The sequence below is a fragment of the Rhea pennata genome, chromosome 1 (assembly GCF_028389875.1).
Source record: "Rhea pennata isolate bPtePen1 chromosome 1, bPtePen1.pri, whole genome shotgun sequence".
Lineage (NCBI taxonomy): Eukaryota > Metazoa > Chordata > Aves > Rheiformes > Rheidae > Rhea > Rhea pennata.
Genome location: NC_084663.1, coordinates 196,662,974 through 196,683,063, shown reverse-complemented (window position 1 = coordinate 196,683,063; position 20,090 = coordinate 196,662,974). Strand labels below are relative to the sequence as shown.

The 20,090-nt window shown below is 36.9% G+C and overlaps 1 protein-coding gene across 1 annotated transcript in view; it reads right to left on the bottom strand.

Annotated features, from left to right (window-relative positions):
- MICU2 (mitochondrial calcium uptake 2) overlaps positions 1–19,715 on the bottom strand; it is a 166,404-nt gene extending 146,689 nt beyond the window's left edge. The window contains exons 1-2 of the mRNA XM_062583607.1: positions 19,474–19,715; positions 19,310–19,367 (exon numbers count right to left, since the gene is read on the bottom strand). Coding sequence (XP_062439591.1) covers positions 19,310–19,367; positions 19,474–19,715 — 300 coding nt within the window. The remainder of the gene's footprint in view (positions 1–19,309; positions 19,368–19,473) is intronic.
- Positions 19,716–20,090: the final 375 nt, after the last annotated feature.

Genomic DNA, 20,090 nt, shown 5'->3' with positions numbered 1-20,090 from the left:
ACACTATGTTAAAAGTTCCAGTGGGTCATTTTCCCACTTTACACTACACAAGAGCACAAACATTCAGACGTTTATTTTTTTTATCTTTGATTGGATTATGGAATGGATAGATAACAGAGCTGAAGGAGGAGGAAAAGCTCTTAGCGTTACTTTTTTTTTTTTCTTTTTTTAAGCTCTACTGCCTTTGGTTTACTTTTATATTCATTTTTCTTTAGGTATACAACACTAGTAATGTTTGGGAAGACCCGGTAAAACCTAATAGAAGGGTGTAGCTTAAAAGCAGATATAAAATAGTTCTACACACACACACACACAAAAAATCATAATCAGATTCATAGGAACTTGCAAAACCACCATATACCTTCCAAACATGACTCTCCTGTTTGCACAGTAATCTGTCTAGCACAAGGCACGTTTAATACCATGTCATGCTAGTATTGTTGAATTAGGTCTATTTGTTCTAAAAAAAAAAAAAAAAATGCATTTTTCATATTAAGTGGTTATGGCTCCCCATATTTAGCAGAGATGAGCTTAGTGTCAGTTCTCCTAAATCTACAAAATAAGAACAGGGTTAGACAAGGGCTATAACAGTGGTAGAGAATCTTACCAAGAGACACAGGGTTTAAAGTTAGTCAAAATACTATATTTAAAAGAAGTCTCTCCAGTGTTATGGTGAGCAGCTCTAACCATCACCCAGGCAAAAAGTGGCAGCAGCTGTGAACAGCTATTTAGGTCCCAGGCTTAAATAGCTTTGTTACAGCAGCAAAGAGAATGTTAAATGACAGCAAGAAACGAAGCACAAGTTTTTGAATCTTTGCTCCTTTTTGAGCAAGGTGGTAGGGATGGAGAAGGAGAGATTTCAATGTGCAGTGTAGTAAATGCTAGAGCAGAAAAACGCCACCTTTTCTACATACTTTCCCCTGCCCAGTGATTATAGCGCTTTGCATCCACAGCTAGAGACAATATTTTGCCAACATTTCGAGACCAGGAAGATTTCCCAAGCTGGAAGGATTTCCTTCCGGCTGGAGAAATTAAAGGTAAATCAAAAAGTTTAACTTAACAAGCTTAGTTTGTAATAGTACATCTTTGATTAAGGATTAATTTCTATCACTATTTCAGAAAAACAAGATATTTTAAGATAGATTTTGGCCATTAGGCTCTTAAAAAGCGAATATAGTACTCATACTAGAACGCAAATCATTTTATATTTGCAAGGCACAAGGTCTCAAAGTGCAGGTCACTGTTACCTTGAGCATATTAATAATCTTTTAGATTAATTTCAACTCAGCTTAACATTAAATATTTATCTGAAGCTTCTCACTACAAAACAGCTTCTCATTAACAATGAAAAGTAATGATAAGTGTTAGTAAGTGTTGATATTAAAAGCTGTAATATTAAAAACATTTATACTTTTGTTATAAATAACTTTTTTTTTCCAATAAGTGGGTTGCACACAAACACACACACACACACACAAAACTAATTTCTACACATCCAGGCTTGCTCCAGCAACCCCATAAAACGAGTGGCCAAATACCGGTAGTCAAGGCAACCTTGGAGGAATGATGCAGATGACTTCCTCTAATGAAGAACAACTTTTTCCTTCTCTCCTTCTCTTTATGTGTAAAAAACCTCTCCTGTGGTAATTTTGCTCACAAAAATTTACCACATAAGCTTTTCCCCAAAAGCTAGTATAAGGCAGCAAACAACCATAGCATTCCACTAAATCGTTAACTTAGAGACAAAAAAGAACTCTCCACCGCTAAGTTTTGCTGTATAAAACCAATAATGCTTATCTATTAAAAAATGGAGATTAATAAACACATTTCAAAAAAGTCGTCATCTTAGTTTGTTTATAACAGTAAGTTTTGATCAGGAACATCTGTTAGAGACAACAGATTCAGATACCCCATTCAAAGTTACAGCAAGTTGAAAGACAGTGCCTGTGTATTATATTCAAATGCAGCTTCCCGTTTATAAGGGTTTAGAAGTCAAACATTGCTCTGAATTGGAAAAGTGGCTCTATTGAAGTCACACTGGTAATGAAATCAGCTAAGCTGTACGCCCAGCCTCCGGCTGAACGGACTGCGGGGAAGATGAATTACACAGAAGGATCACTACGCTTTGGGAAGAGATTGCACTTAATGCTCGGGAATGTGCCTAGATAGAATGCCTGTGTCCAGCAACATTGGATGGAATCCAAATATATCCATTACATTCCTTTTATACATCAACTTACCACATGCCTTGGTGACACCACAGATATGCCTTTCCTCCTCCCCTTTATTTTTAACTTTAGTATCTTTAGCACTACAGAGATATATACTTCAGTCTATACCATTAAGGAGGATTTTAAACCCAGTTTAGCACTTTGTAAATTATTATGTTATCTTTCCACCTCTAATCTAATACTGTTTTTAAAAACAGGCAAATTAAACTAATGATATAGTTCACACAGACGCTCACATGAATTACACTGAGCTCTCTGAACTTTGTATACAAAGTTATCTGTGCATGAACCTTTTAAATACTCTATAAAACAATTCTTTTAAATCTCTGAATAAATTTAGTTCTTTTTCAGAAAGTTCTTGGCAAACTAACAAAATAGAGAAAAGCTAATGATAGATTTTCTTTCAAAACTGGCATGTTTGTCCTCAGTTGTGAATATTTACTGTATCCAGTTATATCCAAATCTGGCTTGAAAAAACAGTTTATCTTTCAAATTCTTTATCTTGTATTCCAGTCCTACAAGAATCAGGTCCTACAAGAATCATATTTTTATCACAAATGCACAGTACCATGAGAATCTAAATACCTTTACTTAAAAATAGACAAATCTCCAGAAAACTGTCTGTTTTATAAAATGTCCTTAATATAAGACTGGTTTTAAGACCTGAAGTGATGGGGCTGACAGGAAACAAAGATTCCAGTTTCAGAACATCTGGGCATTTTTTGTTGTTGTTTTACTTAAACTTAAAACCCTGTGGCTCACGAAAGAGAGGCTCATCCCAGAACATCTAATAAGCTGAGTGATAAGACACTTACTTGTGATGTGGAAGATGCAGATTGATTTTTGTATTGTGCTCTACCCAAAGCATGGATTTCAACCTAAATATTTCACACTTCAACCTTCAGGTTCTCCTTTTTCTGAAAAATGCTCTCTCCTATTCTTGCTTTGACAGGAGATAACTCCCTAATAGGAATATATCTGTTTTGGCAAAATATTTATCAGCTGTGCACATTACAACAACCTGCTTTGTTTTTAATAGAGAAAAATAAATAGAAAAGATTATGCCATATGTAAACGTGGATGCCTGGCATTTCCTAGTATACCCATCATAAAGGTTAGGTGTGGCCTTGTTATATTTAACACAGTGCAGCTAAAATTCCCTGCTAAACTTTGTATTATGAATGCAGGTATTCCAACTCAGGCCAGGATGACCGAAAAAGTGAACTGAAATAAAAGTGGGAGCTGTTACTTCCTCAGTAAAAGTCAACCTAGGATCCATGGTTCATGAAATATACCTTTAGAGTATCTGTTTTTCTGTGGCGCCTGAAAACTCTGTCATTAACAAAGATCTTAACTTGAAGACATGGTACATAAATAAGTAATAGACAAGAAGATAATCCAACACCACAATATTTGTTAGATACAGTGTTTCTGTGTAAAGAAAATTGCTACATCTCCTTCACCTTCCCCTGACCTTTCCAACTTACAATTTTCTTAAATTTCTTCTGTAGGGGAAGTGACCCTTTCCCTCCTTCCATCTGGAACTTGTTGAGGGTTACTAACCCTCAGTTTAGCAAATCGAGAAAACAAGCCATAGGGAAAGGAGATGCGATATGAAATAGATGATCAAGTAGGAATTCTAGAAACTGAAATCAGTCATCGTTTTTTATAGCACTGTGTCCTTTTCCTATTGGTGCAAGCTTGTTTTTCATTATGGTAAGTAGTACAACTTGGCACTTCAGTAACTGAGAAGTTTCTCACCTTGAGATTTAACCAAAACCACCGAAGGACTCATCAAGACCTGTGCTACTCTTGATGCTCAAATCAATGATATAAAAAGGTGTACATATAGATAGATAGATACTGCTTCATCACAAATATTCATAACTGTCATCATGAATATTAATAAAACATTTGATTTCAGTAAGGTTATATTATTGTTTTAAAATTGAGAAAGTTTCTCAACTTTCATGGTAAAACTTCTAGCCCTTAAAATTAGGAAAGGAAGTATGAATCCTAGAGATTAATAAAGAACAATGGAAACAACCCATGTGATCATAAAGAACCACTTTACCTTTTCAGTTAGTTGAATTTTGAGATCTGAATTATGATTTCTGAACATTTATGTTCACACCACACTATGAAGCTCTACTTAGCCTCTAGTCAAAGCATTGTTTTACCACTAATAGGTTGCTTATGTGGTAGGTAAATTGCTTGTATGTATAATAAAAATTTAATTTATTTGAATGTAGGACATTTTATAGATACTCTTCTTTTACTAATAATGGAAAATGAATTATGCTATCATAAATACTACGTAAAATAACATTCTTGAGACCACTGTAATAACACAGGATGCTTTATTCAGTGCCTTTTGCATATATCAGTTCTAAAACCTTATCTACCATTTCTACCACTCCTCAGGAACATTGCCTAGAATATTTTGCTTTTGTTTGGTTATCGTGTCTCAAAGAAATTACAGTAATTATTCAAAGAGAGTGAAGAGAACAATCAGAAGCATGGAAAACTTCTCCTATGAAGGAAAACTGAAATGAAACAAGTCTGTTTCCTCTGCAAAAGATGACACAAGAGGAAACAAAAGTAGCAGAACAAACTACAGAATAGATCTACTTTCTCTTCCCCTCTTCTCCCTACTTTAAAAGTACTACATCTAATAGAAAGATTGCAGACTCAGAATTGAATAAAGGACATTTTTCCTGCACAAATGAACTGCCTATATTTGAAGTTTCTTACATTCAGTAAAACATCTGCATGCAAAAAATTATTCAATTGATGTACAGGCATGGGTGTCACTACCATGTCTTCTAATCCTTATGAAAATTCAAAGACTCTGCTCTTTGAGAAGTATGACTACCAGGACCAGTATACCAACAACAGTTCACCACAGTGTCCCGTGACTACCTGAACACACCCTTATCATCAATAACTCTTTATAAGTATCTGAAGAGAGAGTGTCAGGGGGACAGGGACAATCTCTTTTCAGTTGTCCCCTGTAACAGGACAAGAGGCAATGGGCAGAAATTGAAGCACAGGAAGTTCTGCCTGACTGTGAGGGGGAATTTCTTCACTGTGAGCGTGATGGAGCCCTGGACCAGGTTGCTCAGAGAGGTTGTGGAGTCTCCTTCTCTGGAGATCTTCAAGGCCTGCCTGGATGCAACCCTGTCTGACATGCTCTAGGTGACCCTGCTGAGTAGGGAGGTTGGACTAGATGATCTCCAGAGGTCCCTTCCAACCTTACTGATTCTATGATTCTATGATCAGACTGACAGAGAAGGCATTTTACAGTTTCTGTAGTAAAAGTACAATAATTTTTCTCAACTTTTGCCCAGTTTTATTTCAGATTTGAGTGTTCCTGTGGCCAAAAGCTTGTGTACTCTTCCCAGTTACAGCAGTTGGTCTAGTAAAGAATACTACCTCTATCAACTTGGGTTTAGTAAACACATTCACCGTAACTTTTAATGGGCTGGAAGTGTTCATCAAGTATGAAGTGATGAGAAACTTGACAATCTCCAGGTCTTAACTGGCAAAATAACAGCCCAGATACAGCCTCCAGGATGACAAAAACATATTAAGCATGAATAGGAATACAATTCCAAGAACCGCAGCAACTTTTAAATCTACTTATGGTAGTCTAGTAGTCAACTAGTTATTTCTGATGGTCAGAAATGGATGTACTTAACATGAATTTATAGAGGTGATATGCAATCTCACTCTACAAAATGATACGCAAGTTTTACTCCATCGTATTAACACCACACTGAGAACTGCAGCTCTAGGCAAAGTGGCCCAGATCCACTCTGTACCTCTCACTACCCTCTGCTCTCTAACTCCATACTAAAAGCTAAGCCCAGGCCTTCTACTGCAGCAGTTCAGCAACAGAAAGAGTAGAAGCAAGTGCTACTTCCTTATCCTTTCCTCCTTGAAAGGAGCAGTGCAGAGGGGTCCATAATATACATGGGGTCTACGGGTCCTGGAAGTGATGTCTGGAAGCCCAGTTTCCAGGCTGCATGAAGGAGAGAACACCCAAGACCCTCTGCATAACTTTAATCTGTAGATTCTGCCACAAGGAGGGCTGCAGAGCAAAGTCACAGACACCCAGCAAGAACAAATTAATTAGGAATCAGGGGATAAAGAAAACTGAGATGCCTTACTATTCCCCCGACTACAGTTTCCCAAGTCCCTGCCCCAAAAGATTGAACTAGATAAGGATGCTCAATATAATCTCTATATCTTTTTGTTGTTGGTATCAGTATTATGAAATACTGAAAATGGTACCTTTTATCACTACCTCAGAAAATGAGTGCACAGTGCAATGAAAAAGTTAGTAGTAGTGAAACATGATATACTACTTGAAGGGTTTAACATCAAGGAATCCGACTCCATTTCATTATTTCTGACAATGCATCTTGATCACATTGCTGGCATTTCAATGAACAGTATTGTCTAGGAACCTCTTCATCAGAAAAGAAAATGAGGTACCATGACAGAACATAAGGCAAACAGATGGCATATTGACAGATGAAAGTACACTGCTTTTTATAGAGGGTGTTCACATAAAGAATTCCTTACTTTTTGCTATACAAAGTCTGCTTGCTTAGCATGTGCATCATTTCTGGTGCAACAAATTTTTTTGTATTTTTTATTTTGCACTTCTGAGGCTAAAGAGAAATTAGAACATGAATCTCAAAATTAAAGAAAAACAATACAACAACATTTGGCAATATGAGATCGTCAGTTTTCCAAATTTAACAGCAGCTGGGAAAAAAGTATGTCAGCAATTTCCTACAGTGTTTTTCTGGGAGATTGAGTAGGAACATTCCACACAACAGGCATATTCAGAATAAAAGAAAACACTCTGTTCTAGGGAAAGTAATTTTATATGCTTTACACTGTTTATTGTCCATGATGGTTCTGCAACTAAGTTGAAAATATAAAGTTTTACTAGATTAAAAAAAAAAAAATCCAGAAACAGAAGAGTTACTTTAATTTTTGCCATTTTTGTCTTACAAGCCAAGCCCTCCCTATAGGTCACAGCCTTTACATACAAATACTCTATTTAGGGCTTTTAGGTCTTCTTTAGCACTCTACAATAAAGTTGCTGGAGAGAGCTAAAGAAAGACCAGCAGAATTCTCTTTACAAAACTGCTTAACTACAACCCCACATGAAAAAAAATGAACAATTACTTTTGCTCAGAAGGAAAAGCACTGTAGCAGTACCGCACACACACACACTAACCACTAAGCTATAAATACAAACTCCACTTCTGATGCAGTGCAGACCTTCTCTTACTTTGAATGGTTAGCTAAACTGCATATTTTAACTGTATACTAAAAAAAAAAAAAAAAAAAAAAAAGAGTATGTTTAGTTATTTATATAAATTAATCCCAACATATTTTGAGGCTTTGTTGAGAAGCTTTCATATGGGAAGGTCTGGCTATATATATCCAATTGAAAAAGTTTCCAGATTCAGAACTTAAAAAAAATGTCACTTAAGTTAAAAAAAAGAAAAAGAGGAGCATGCACTGCCAAATAATTTGCAGAGTTAGAAAAAAAATCATTTTAGACATTTAAGTCACAGCACAAGTATCCATGCATTGTAGTGCTCATCCAATTGTGCACAAATGGAATCTGCACATTTAAGTAGCTCTATTTCCATTACTCATTTGTTTCTGATATATTTATAAACAATTCAGGCCTAACAGGATTTCTTACCATAAGAATATGAAAGACTATATTTTCCCCATTGCAAACATTATACTAAAATGTGTCCACATTTTCTAAGTAGCTGCTGTAAAACTGCACTTTTTTTAAAAAAAGTCTACTTTTAAATTATGTCAGCAATACACAAAATTTCAGGAAGACAAATCAGATCTTGCACTTATCTGAATCACTGAAAATGTTTGTATGTTTGCTTTCTTTGACCTGTGTTAGGATCTAAACTGCTTTATATTAAAAAAAGCAGTCTGGAGTCTTTTACTGTATATATGACTCATTTAAAAAAAATAGAAAAGATACTCTTGCATGGAAAAATAAAAAGGATCTACTGAAGAACAGTTCTGAAGTAAGACCCAGAAGTCTACTTAATGGGAACAACTAAATCAAGCATCAGTTCTTCTCATTTGTTCTCTATTGAAAAATAGAGATTCTGTATTAATGCTTATATTAGATGAGAGTATCTAAACTGCTTTTGGAATCCTTGGTTTTTAAACTGTTGCATGTTTAATCTTTGGGTTTTCCCGTGGAGATTATAATGCTTATTCCTGTCACTTCATGCCTTAAGCAGAAGCTTGTCATTTTCTAGTTACTTCCAAATGCAGTAGTGATACTGCTGTATTCACTTCATCTTAAGATCATCAAGCACGCTTTTCAGTAAAAAAAAAAAAAAAAAAAAAAAAAAAAAAAAAAAAAAAAAGAAAAAAAAGAAAAAAAAAGAAAAAAAAGAAAAAAAAAGAAAGGTGCAAGATGTTTTATCAATCAGTTTTGCTGCATTCCTAAACAAGACCCCTACTCCAATGCCTTCATGGAAATGAGCATAGGTAAGCACTTCATCTTCTGAAGACTCTAGGCTCCTGAGACCACTGTCACTTTATATACAAACTATTTAAGTTTATGAAGTAGTTGTAACACGCAAAATCTTCGGCTCCATGCCAACTATTATTTTGACTTGCCTTCCCATAAAAACCACTGAATTACCAGACAAGCCCACAAATGCTTCAAAAGCAAATATAAAGAGAACTATTACAAAACTGCGCCGTAACCCTAAACCAATTCTTCTGTCTACTACGGCATGCTCTGATGTCTGATTGTATTTTTTTAATTTTTAGGAAAGGAAGCAGATAGTCAAATAACGTGGTCAGTAGGTAACCCTAGGGAGACTTTGGTATTCGTTCAGGTAACTTTGAGAGAGAATATAATGCTATTACTAAGTCGCTTTCATCACACTGGTCAATATGACAGAGTAAAACCTATTCACTTTTCTCTTTGTAAGACTTCACATTAGCGTGAGCATAAAGTCAGTTCTGAAGCAAGGCTGACTCTGCTGCACTTGGACTGGCTGCCTCTAACAGGGCCAGGAGAAGGAGCCTTCGACTGAACTTCAGGCAAATCAATCCTTTAAGTCCTAGGTATAGCTGACATTTTGAAATTCGTCATTTTGAAATAAACCTGTAACTCCATTAGTAACACATTATTTTTTATTATTTTATTCACACAATGTGTATTTTATACATGCGCATAATACTATATCCTTACAAAATATACTTTTACATTATAAATATATGTGCATATACATTTATATAACAGTTTAATTAGTTATTTTACACTATAATGCATTAGAATTTATTAATATACTAATTAATACAATAGTACCATACCACTATCCATTACCTTCAGTTCATGTAATTTTTTAATCTCTGCTATGGTTAGAATCTGCAGTTTCTGGAGGCAGATGAAGGAATTTCTCTGCTGACTTGGCAAAGGAGCAAGGAAGGTATCAGTGCTGATAACATTTATTAGCTACACCTGCTATAACTGCTTTTTATAGACTTCATCACTGCAAGACAGTCACTCCAGTGATAGGAAATTTCTCCTGCCCTGAAAGGGACACAAACCTTGAGGAACTACCTGAAATACTGCCTGGTGTAGCAGCTGACAAGACTCCATTCTTTTGTCCTTCAGTTCAAAGTGTAATAAAAACCTCCAGAAGTAACAGCAAGAAGATATGGCCTATAGTATGTATTCTAAATGTGCCTTTCAGACAGATTTATCTGTCCTTTACTCATTTGACTATTTTAGCTAATATCTTTCTGGAACATTACTCAAACAAAAGTAAGTCTATGTACATTAAGTAATACTATTGTAAGAATCATAGTAAGAAGAAAAGAAGGAAACATTACATCAAAGCACCAAAACTTAACGCAACCTAAAGATATCCAATGAATGAAAAAAAGGAGATGGAATAAACAACCTTACTGCTACTGTTACAGCTTGCCACAGCAAAGTCTGGATAGTTTTTCCCACAACATAACATTCCCACAATTATTTCTTTGACATATGGTTACCTGATGGGCTGGTCCAATGGTTGGAAACAGCTTTAGTTTGCCAGTTAGAGTCTTCACAATGTGGTCTACAAGGAGGTGAAATACAGAGCTCTTATGCTAATCCAGCAAATGCATCCAGAAGACAAAGTGAAACAGCAGTAACGGGAAAACTGATGCTACTGTCTGCATACAACTGCTCATTTCTTACAAAGGCTAATTATCAACTATATTTTGAAAATATACATTTTCCAGCTACGAAAGCAACTAGAAAAAGAAACTTTGTTATACCTATTTTAAAACCGCCTGAAATATTTATTGGAGGAAAAGCCTAGTATCCCCAGTAATACTAGTTTTTTCTCTAGGATTTTTGTTAAAAGTCAGAATATTACTTTGTGTAAGTTTTACTATTCAGGCAGGCTATTTTCTTCTCTGCTCATGTTTGTGTACTAATGTAAACAGCCCAAGATTCTCAAAGAGTTAGCTTTTCATTACATTGAAATAAAAAAAAGCTAAAAACACAACAAAACCATGAGACTTCAACTCAATCTGTCCACATGTATCACACTGTCTAGAAAGAATTATAGTTAAATTTTGTATCATTACTCAATTCACACAGCAAAGGTGAAAGCAAGTAGAAGGTGACAGATCACACTACAAATAGTGTGTAACCTCGACCCCTAAGACTACATTTGATATCACGTTGTTTTAATATCAATGAAAACACATGTACAAAGAATCTCTGTGCACACTGAGAGGATAATAAATGTAAATATTTTCAAAGCCAAAACTTCAAGATACAAATATCTCACATTCAGAAAGCTGAAATGGATACCATGTATTTAAAGTTGTGAAACAAATGTACACCCATAAGTAATATCTAAGTCTATAATTAATTACAACATCATGGTCCTACGGATTCCACACTTACTATACCATACTCTATTTTAGGTATACAACATGACAATGTTTGTATGTCACTAATGCAGAGTATGACGCTTGTGATATATTTAATATCTCAGTTATTGATTTAGACTGCTTAGTGGATACCTGATACATACAGAACTTCCAAAACACTGTGAAATACAGAATTAAACAAGAGGTAACTAAGCTTCCCCTGTTTGGTTGCACAAGAGGAACAGCTTCAGAAAAGACTAAAGTACCTCTGAGGGAAAAAAAAATATTGAGAAGGCTGTGTTGTCAGTCTAATTCCAAACAGCTCTTCTTGAAGGGGAAATTTATATTTATTGATGCTTGCAAATAAAGAAATGCATTTTAAAACAAAAAGTTCCTCCATTTTATAAAATCATATCCTTTCCACGATATTTTGAGGGTATTAACTGAAATACATTCATTCTTGTGGACATTTGGGAGGCAAAAATGTTAAGGCATTTAAACGTGCAGAACCAACCCAATTATATTGCCATATTTCAATTTGCTTCTATACGCACAGGAGAGAAAAAACTTAAAAGGAATATAATCACATGGTACATGAGAATTAGAAGGCACATGCATGAATTACATTAAATCATCTCATATGCAACCATAGACTATCCATATCTGACATACGTAATGACAAATTGGCTACTCATTTCTGATTCAAAAATACTAAGTATTCAATGTCCTCACCTTCAATGCTAACTGCCTTGTCGTGATCTAAGGAAACATATTTTGTAATATGTACTGAGACAGTAAAAATAGCAGATAAGTTACAGAGGACAGTAAAATACGAAGCTAGTAGAGGGATGCTACCACATGCTGACAAGAACACAGCCTGCACCTCATTGCACATCAACAAAGAAATGTTCAGCACTGGACACTGCCAAGTAGAAATGTGACTGGCAACATCTCCAAACTAAACATCAACAAAAGCACTTTGATTCAAAGTCAGGGCCCACCTGAAGGCTGCAAGGTTTGCAGATTCTTCAGTGGGAAAAAGGCTTCAAGGTACCATCTTGAGGATGGCTCAAGGACCCAACTTGATACCTTCAAGGATACCTTCTTCACTGTCCTACACCCAGAAAACAGACTGAATGCTGTACAGGCCAATACTGTCTGGCTCCAGACACTGCACTCCCACATCCATTTCATATAGCATAATATGCTATCAGAGAGAAAAATGACCAGAAATTAAATAAGCAGCAGAAATCCAAGACTAGCATTTTAAGCAAGGTACAACTTAAAAAATAAATAAATATAAATAATCCCTAAAGTTGCTCCAGTAAAGGTAATTTTAATTATGTTCACATGGCCTTATTTTACAAGACAGATTTTAAGTAGTAATGATCTGACCATGTGGTCAGGTGTGAACCACCTGATTTCAAGTCTGAGGCCTGCAAGCTCCGAGCAGCAGGCTTGATGTGGTAATTTTTTATATTAAGCTTTTAAAACCTCTTTAAAGCATTATATGTTCTGTTATACCTGCTTAAATTTATTTTTTAAGTGTCCTAGGAATCTACTGTGTGTGCACTTACATTTGCATTTAGAATTAATTTCTAAAAAAACCAGACTCAGAGATAAACACGTAAATTGTTACTTAGGACATAAAACTCTCCTAGGATTTTTGATCAGACAGAAGGAAGTAAAATTTTTCTTTTTATGCCAGAATAAGCACAAGAATCTTCTTGTGTATTTCTCAGATTAGACTGTACCTATTCTTTCTGGTTTTATTTTAGAAGCAGATTCTTACAGGCAATTCCATACATCACTACAAATCCTTATGCAATTTTATCCAGCATTCTATATTTATCAACAGACACTTCATCTTAACAGCAATATTTTTTCTCAGCATGAACCAGGCTTTTAAAACAGATTGCAAGAAAACCCCCACAAAAATTCACATTCTAATTATTACAGGGCTTGCCAACAAGTCTCTCAATGTAAAGCATTTACACGTAAATTAGAGATTAAATAATAGTTCCTACAAAGGAATAAACTCATCTTTCTTATTCAATGACTAAATTAAAATGCCACACACAGATTTTATCCAATACTGAAAATCCTTTATATACTGTAATTACATACAGTTTTCATTCCTGAACAACATCATCCATAAAAAAAGTCAGAAATACACTGAGTGAGAAAGTGTGGGCTGAAAGTTGTGCAAGGAAAACTAAAAATCAAAGTGGCCCTATATATATACAAGATTTTTAAAATACTGTAGATATGTATTTCTTCCTTTTACTCATCTAAAGAAACTGATTCAAAGATCTAAACAAAAAGCTGCTTTTGACATGCATGCAACTGATTAAAACATTTGGTTCTGGAAGTATATAAAGCTAGGGTGTTGAAAATGCCACGTATATAATACTATATTCATATCTATGCCAGAAGTTACCAAAAAAAAAAAAAAAAAAAAAAGAGAGAGAGAGAGAAAAGCTAAGAAAGCAACATGTTTATAGTGGACATTATTTGGCAAATCTTCTACAGATTTGGATTAGAAATTTTACTTGAGTGAAGACCATGCATTCAGTACCTGTACATTGCTACAGTAAAATTAACTTCTTCAATGTAGTAAGATTTAAAATCAAAAGTATTTTACTGAAATGAAATACTGGAGTTTAAGAATGACAAACAACAGCATTTCACATGTGGAGACCACGGTATAAAAGAACTTGTCTCAGACAGCTCTATTTTAGCATTTACCTCTTTGGAGGCACAGCAACTTGCAGCCTGACCAGGAGACAGAAACAGGACTTGAGAACTTCTTAAACCATTTTTTGTGGGCTTCCAAGTCTGCGAGCCCTAATACTTCCAGGACAACCCTAATAAACTTAATTATATTTAAGCAGTCTTCCAAGATTTATCCTATGAACTGCAGCACTTTGAGTTCTCTATAACCGTACTATTTGTGAAGAGGTCCTCCAGCAGATCATTTTATGTCTTTTCTGTAGTACCTGCACCAAGAATGTTTTCCCTGAAGCAAACTGGTGTTTGAGGAATGGTTTTACAGAATTCTGAGGTTTTTTAATAGAGTAAGGCAAAAGTTCCAAACTAAATTTTTGCTGTGGTTACACATGTAGCCACAGAAAATCCATTGAAGCTACAGTTTTGATCATGAGAAGTATTTTAATCACAGTTGCTTGGAATAAAAGCTTTCATACAATGGTCCCACACAAAGTCACCGCTACCACATGTGGTCATCTTTGCTTCTCTTATGAACTGCTAATATTAGAAATCTGGAAAAGAATGAAACATTCAACCGAGTTTAAGCAGAAATCGAACATTTAATACAGTCCAAAACAGATTACTGGACAGTTTTTCCTTCCACTTTCAGACATAAAAATCCTTTTCTGTTTCAATACAAAGGCACTTTAAATAAAACAAGAACTTCATAAAGATCAAACACTATAATAATAAAACAGCACAAATGGTTTGCTAACCATTACTATAAGACTAGCTTTATCTTAACATCTTCATTATAATCAAACAAAATTTATGAATTTCATGTAAGACCTCTAGTACATTATTTGAGTCTCTTCTAATCTGAAAGAATCTTAACACCTTGCTGATGCAAGGCAATGGTAAGATTTAATGATAAACAGAAGCAATTAGACTGCAATCCTGTCACAGACAGCATTAACGAGGACAGAAAAAGACCAATAGTAAAACTTGTGTTTTCACTTTAAATATGCCGTATCAAATATTTTAGTATCAATGCTCTTATATTCCTAGAAAAATATGTTGCTACAAAATCACATTTGCTGTCACTAAACAAAGAGGACTTGGCAAATTTTGTAATGTCACATATGCACTGGTAACAACTTTAGCCACTCATCTGGAAACGCTGACTTAGACCTAGCACAAAATACAATACTCTACAGGGATAGCAACCTTTCAGGGATTTATCATATTGTATTTTTCTTCCTGAAACTAGCAATTAAACATAGTCTTAAAAAACTCAGTCGGACATGCTACTTCTGACAGCACACTGCTTCTCAGAACTTCTGTATCATTTGCAGCTTGTGTGTGTACGAGATAGAGACTACAGTCTCTTGGCAAGTTCCAAATTCAGTTGGAGTGAAGAAGTGGGAGTCACTGCCTCTCAGAAAATGCTGCAAGTTCCTGATTTGTGCCATTACAGATTCACTTGCGTGCTCTTTGGCAATCATGTACTTGATTCTTGACCACGAAAAAGATGACCCAACTGGCTGCAAGCTGACTAGTGATAAACAGTACATTTTAACAGTTCTAAAAGCTTTAGACAACACAGTGTCATATTAGTATTTTAATTATAAGTTCTGAAATACTAAGGGCACAATTCACAGTATTGCATTGCAGCAAGCAGGACTGATCAAGGTTGTGAATTAAGCATCATCCTGTGAGATGTTTTAAAGAAGAAAAGCAACCTATATAGTATCACTGCAGTGCACAGTGCAATATGTACGTTTCTGACACAGTTATGTTGGTTATGACAATAGAAGAAACATTTTCAGTGAACTTTATATAATCACTGTTTCTAAATTACAAAGCAGAACAAAGACCATCTTCACTTTTTTTTCTGTTATACAAGTTGATTTGATTTGGAAAAACTGATCTACTTTTTCCCAGCATAGGCTATATCCGGTCTAGTATACTAGACCAGATACTAGTCAGTGTAGCTTCATTGGCAAATAGCAAATGTATATAAAACTAAAATCTGGAACTATAAAAGGAAGAAAAAAGGAAAAAAAGAGTGGAAAAAAAATGTGTTAATTTTACTGTAAATCTTTGTACAGTAAAAATTTATAATCAACATTAAAGACTTACTCCAATATACTCTTTGTATCTTTCTAAACAGTAGGTCAACAAATAGTCAAAATGATGTCATAAATTGCTTATCGAAGCTCTAAAGAAACAGTTAGCATGAAAAATTACAACCAAGGTAATCTTACGTTAAATCTAGAAAGTTTTACCATGAATACACTACCACTTAATCTAAGCTCACTGAGCAGATGAGTGAAAGTGAATAAACAGTTAGAAACAGTTACACTAAATAGCTGAAAATTGAACACCAAATGTATTGTCAGAATGAACAGCAAATTGATTAGAACACAGTAACCAAATAAAAGCCGCTGTAAAATAAGACAGATACTACCTGTTGTTCTACTCACAAAAGGAAAATATATTAATTGACATTAATTGACCTTGAAAATAGATTAACTGACCTTGCTGGACCTTTGATCCTGCAGAGACTTGTAGACAAGCTCAATTTCCTTCACTATGAGCAGAATTTTGAAGGCCCAACAACCAATAGAACCAGAATTAAAGTCATTGCAGCATTATGCAAAGACTGGAAATTTAAAAAAGGCTTAAGGAACTTGGTGCCAAAGGTATCAGTGTATCAGTGTCTTTGATTTAAAAATAAATGAATGTCTTCAGAAGAAAATTCATAATGAATTTACAGAATTAGCTTTGACATGCATTCTGTTTGTCAGCTTCAACAGTACATTTTTTTCTCTGAAGGTGTCTAGAAAAAGCCATAGCTGAAAAATTTGACAGTTTTTTTTATAGAGACTAATGAAAATTCTACCATATTCAATTCCATGAAGCTTTACTAACTTCAATTACATAAACTAAATACTAACCTAATCTTAGTAAATACTAAGTACTTATTACAAAAGGCTTTGATTCTGCAATTATGTTACTAATGGCTGCTATAGGTCATTGTTAAAATAAGAATGAGAATTTAGTCAGTAGCACAAGTTATGCTAAAATAGTGCCATTTTGTCAATTTAAGTATTTAATTAATTACCAAGCGTTTGCAGTATTTCACTCTCATTGTTCAATGGTGAAGATGATATTATTACGGAAAACAGGTAAGTATTACAACGTAATAGACTCAGTGTTCTAAAGAGTAAATGCTCCTGGTGGATGAGATAGAATGAGAAACATTTCCACTATATATTCCTATACTACCACAACAATAATGAAAATCATGCTATTCAATTTCAAATATTCATCTTAAATTGTAACCTTTCACATACCTATGTTGTAGACATTTCCACTATATAATATACTGCATTGTGAACAATTCATAAATACTTGCAAGCATAAACTCAAGCAAGGCTGCTTGAGATCTGTTATAATGAAAAGCATAATAATAGAAAGTAATCCACTGTTAGAATGTGAAAAACATCTTGGTTTAACACGATTGCACAAGTTCTGAACTAGAAATAAAAAAATCCCATAGCTCCAAAACATAAAATAAAGGTGGCATAGTTGTTTCAAAACTTTGGTTTTGCGCATTTCCTATTTCTAGCAGTAAGAATCCACACACAGCCTCTAAACTGCTTAAAAGATATGCAGCATTCTACAGTGATTATTTTTCTACTCTTCATAGCTTTTACAACTGCTTCCATCTTTAGTTACTACCCTGAATGTCACAGGACTGTTAAGCAGTTTTGAAAACCTCTATACATTAATTGTAGCAAAACACACTACAAGATACATGGAGAATTTGTCTGTAACAATGATGGGATCTCAAATAGTGTTTTACTAGAAAACTGAAAAACTAAAATTGAATAAACTACTTAACATTTGCAGAGCCCAACAAATTATTATCTTCACAACAGTAAAAAAGACCTAGACTTTCAGTTTCCTTAGAGAATTAAAAAGTGTATTTGTAGGACTGCCCACATATTAAATGGAAGTTACTCTGTGAACACATCAGCACCGCACGATTTAAAAGTGATTATTTAACACTTTCATATAAATAGATACGCATGCAGGTACGTATATATATACATTTGTACACATACGGACATATCTGAGGTGGGTCTCAAGTATCAAAAAACTTTTAAATACAGTAAGTGATTTATATATTAAATACAATCCAATTTTGCTGCAAAATGCAATGTAACTAAATGTAAAACCAAATTCTGTTGGCTCTTTAGAGCAAAGAGATAGCTTTCCAGTAGGATTTCAGGTGGACTAATGATACCTTCTTTACTAGAAGCTATACATAGAAAACCAACGTTTTAGCATGTAGTGTACAAGGAATGAGGACTAATGCTTAACTTAAAAAAAAAGGGGGGGGAGAGGGTTTAAAGGAAAAAAAAAAAAGAACTCTCCCAAGAAGATCAAGTTTAGAATTTTGCCACAATTAAGATAATATAAAAAATATCATTTATTTTTCTTGACTAAAGAATAAATCAGATCACTGGCTAGCTGCCTGTAGTTCAGTCTGCTCAGTATTTGTTAACAAATAGGTTATCAAAGTGTACAAACTGTTGAATACTTCCAAAATTTCCTAGAAAGAAATGAATGGTGCTGCAAGCACACACACCAGCCGTCCCCTCCCACTCCTTTCAAACCCTCTGACCTAAATCACATTTAGGTCTTCCAATCTTGAAACACCTAACCAGACAGAAATAATGTAAGTCTAAATGAGACTAATTTCCTCTCTGAAAGAAGAGCAGGAGAAAGTTCTGTACCTATATGAAAAGAATAAAGTTGGGAGACACAGTTTTACACGGGGACTAGCAAAAATCTTTTGAAAATAACGACCTGAATGAAAACAGTGACTTGAACAGTCTTGAGTGCACCTAAGTGAGTACCAGTGCTCCAAAGGGAACTGCCTTTTTAACATTTACACTAAAGAGTTTGAACACATCAACTGGAAATCACCTTAACTGCCATGTGCCATGCACTTCAGACAAAGTACCAGGTATACAAGCATAATTTCTGTGAAACATACCCTTTTTTAGAGGCGGGGGGGAAAATAAAGGTGCACGACTGCCTAGTAACAGCTGGAGTGAAGACTGGAGATCGTGAAACACAAGACAAGCTTGGAAAGTTACTGGCAAGCAGCGCAGCTCCGTCCGGGCTGCCCACCTGCGACCACCCGACCTCCTGGGTGCGCGCAGGGCAGGGCAGGCCGGGCAGGAGGGCCGCGGGGCGCCAGCGGGGAAATCCTGCTTCCCCGCGCAGCAGATGACGGCAAAATTTCCAACTAACCGAGCGGGGCCAGGATTAAGTGAAGCGAAACAGCGCCGGGCCCGACCGCCGCCCGGGGCCGAGGGGACAGAAACGCGCGTTACCTGCTTGACCTCAGGCGAGCTAAGCGGCCGCGGCTCCTCCGGCTGGCTCCTGTCTACGCTTTTGGGGCAGATAAAGGGTGACAGCGTGAATCCCCCGCGCCGCGCCGCGCCCCCGCCACACGGGCCCCCGCGCCCCTCCACCCCGCGGCGCTGCCGGGCCTTACCTGCGCCAGCACCGCGGGGAGCGCGCCCGCCCCCCGCCGCCCCCGCCAGCTGCTGTAACACGCGGCCAAGGCGGCGCCGCCGCCGCCGACCAGGGCGGCGCCCCTCCAGCTCGGCGGCCGCTGCTGGCCCCGGGGGCTCGGCAGCGCGGCGAGCCGCCCCCGCAGCGGAGCGCGGGCGGCCGCGGCCAGCGCCGCTCTCCAGGCCGCCATCTTCCCGGAAGCGCCCGCCGCGCCGCCGGCATCGAACCGACCCCGCCGCCGCCGCCGCCGCCGCCCGGCGCATGCGCCGCGCCCGCCGCGCTGCCCGGGGCCGCGGCGGGGGCCGGCGCCGGGGGCTGCCGCCTCCGCGGGCTCCCCCCTTTCCCGGGCCCAGCGAGCGAGGGGCAGCCAGTTCCCTGGGAACAGACACGCTTCCCCCCCCCCCCCAAAAAAAATAAATAAACCCAGCGCGAATGGGGAGCAGGCGCGCCAGCCGCGGCAGCAGAGGCGCCGCAGAGCCGGGCTGGGCCCCGCGGGGGCCGGGGGAGCGGGACGGGCAGGCCGTGCTGGCCGGGCTGCTTTTGGGGGGAGAGGGTTGCAGGGGCTGCACGTTTTGTGTCTGGGAAGACAAGACCTGA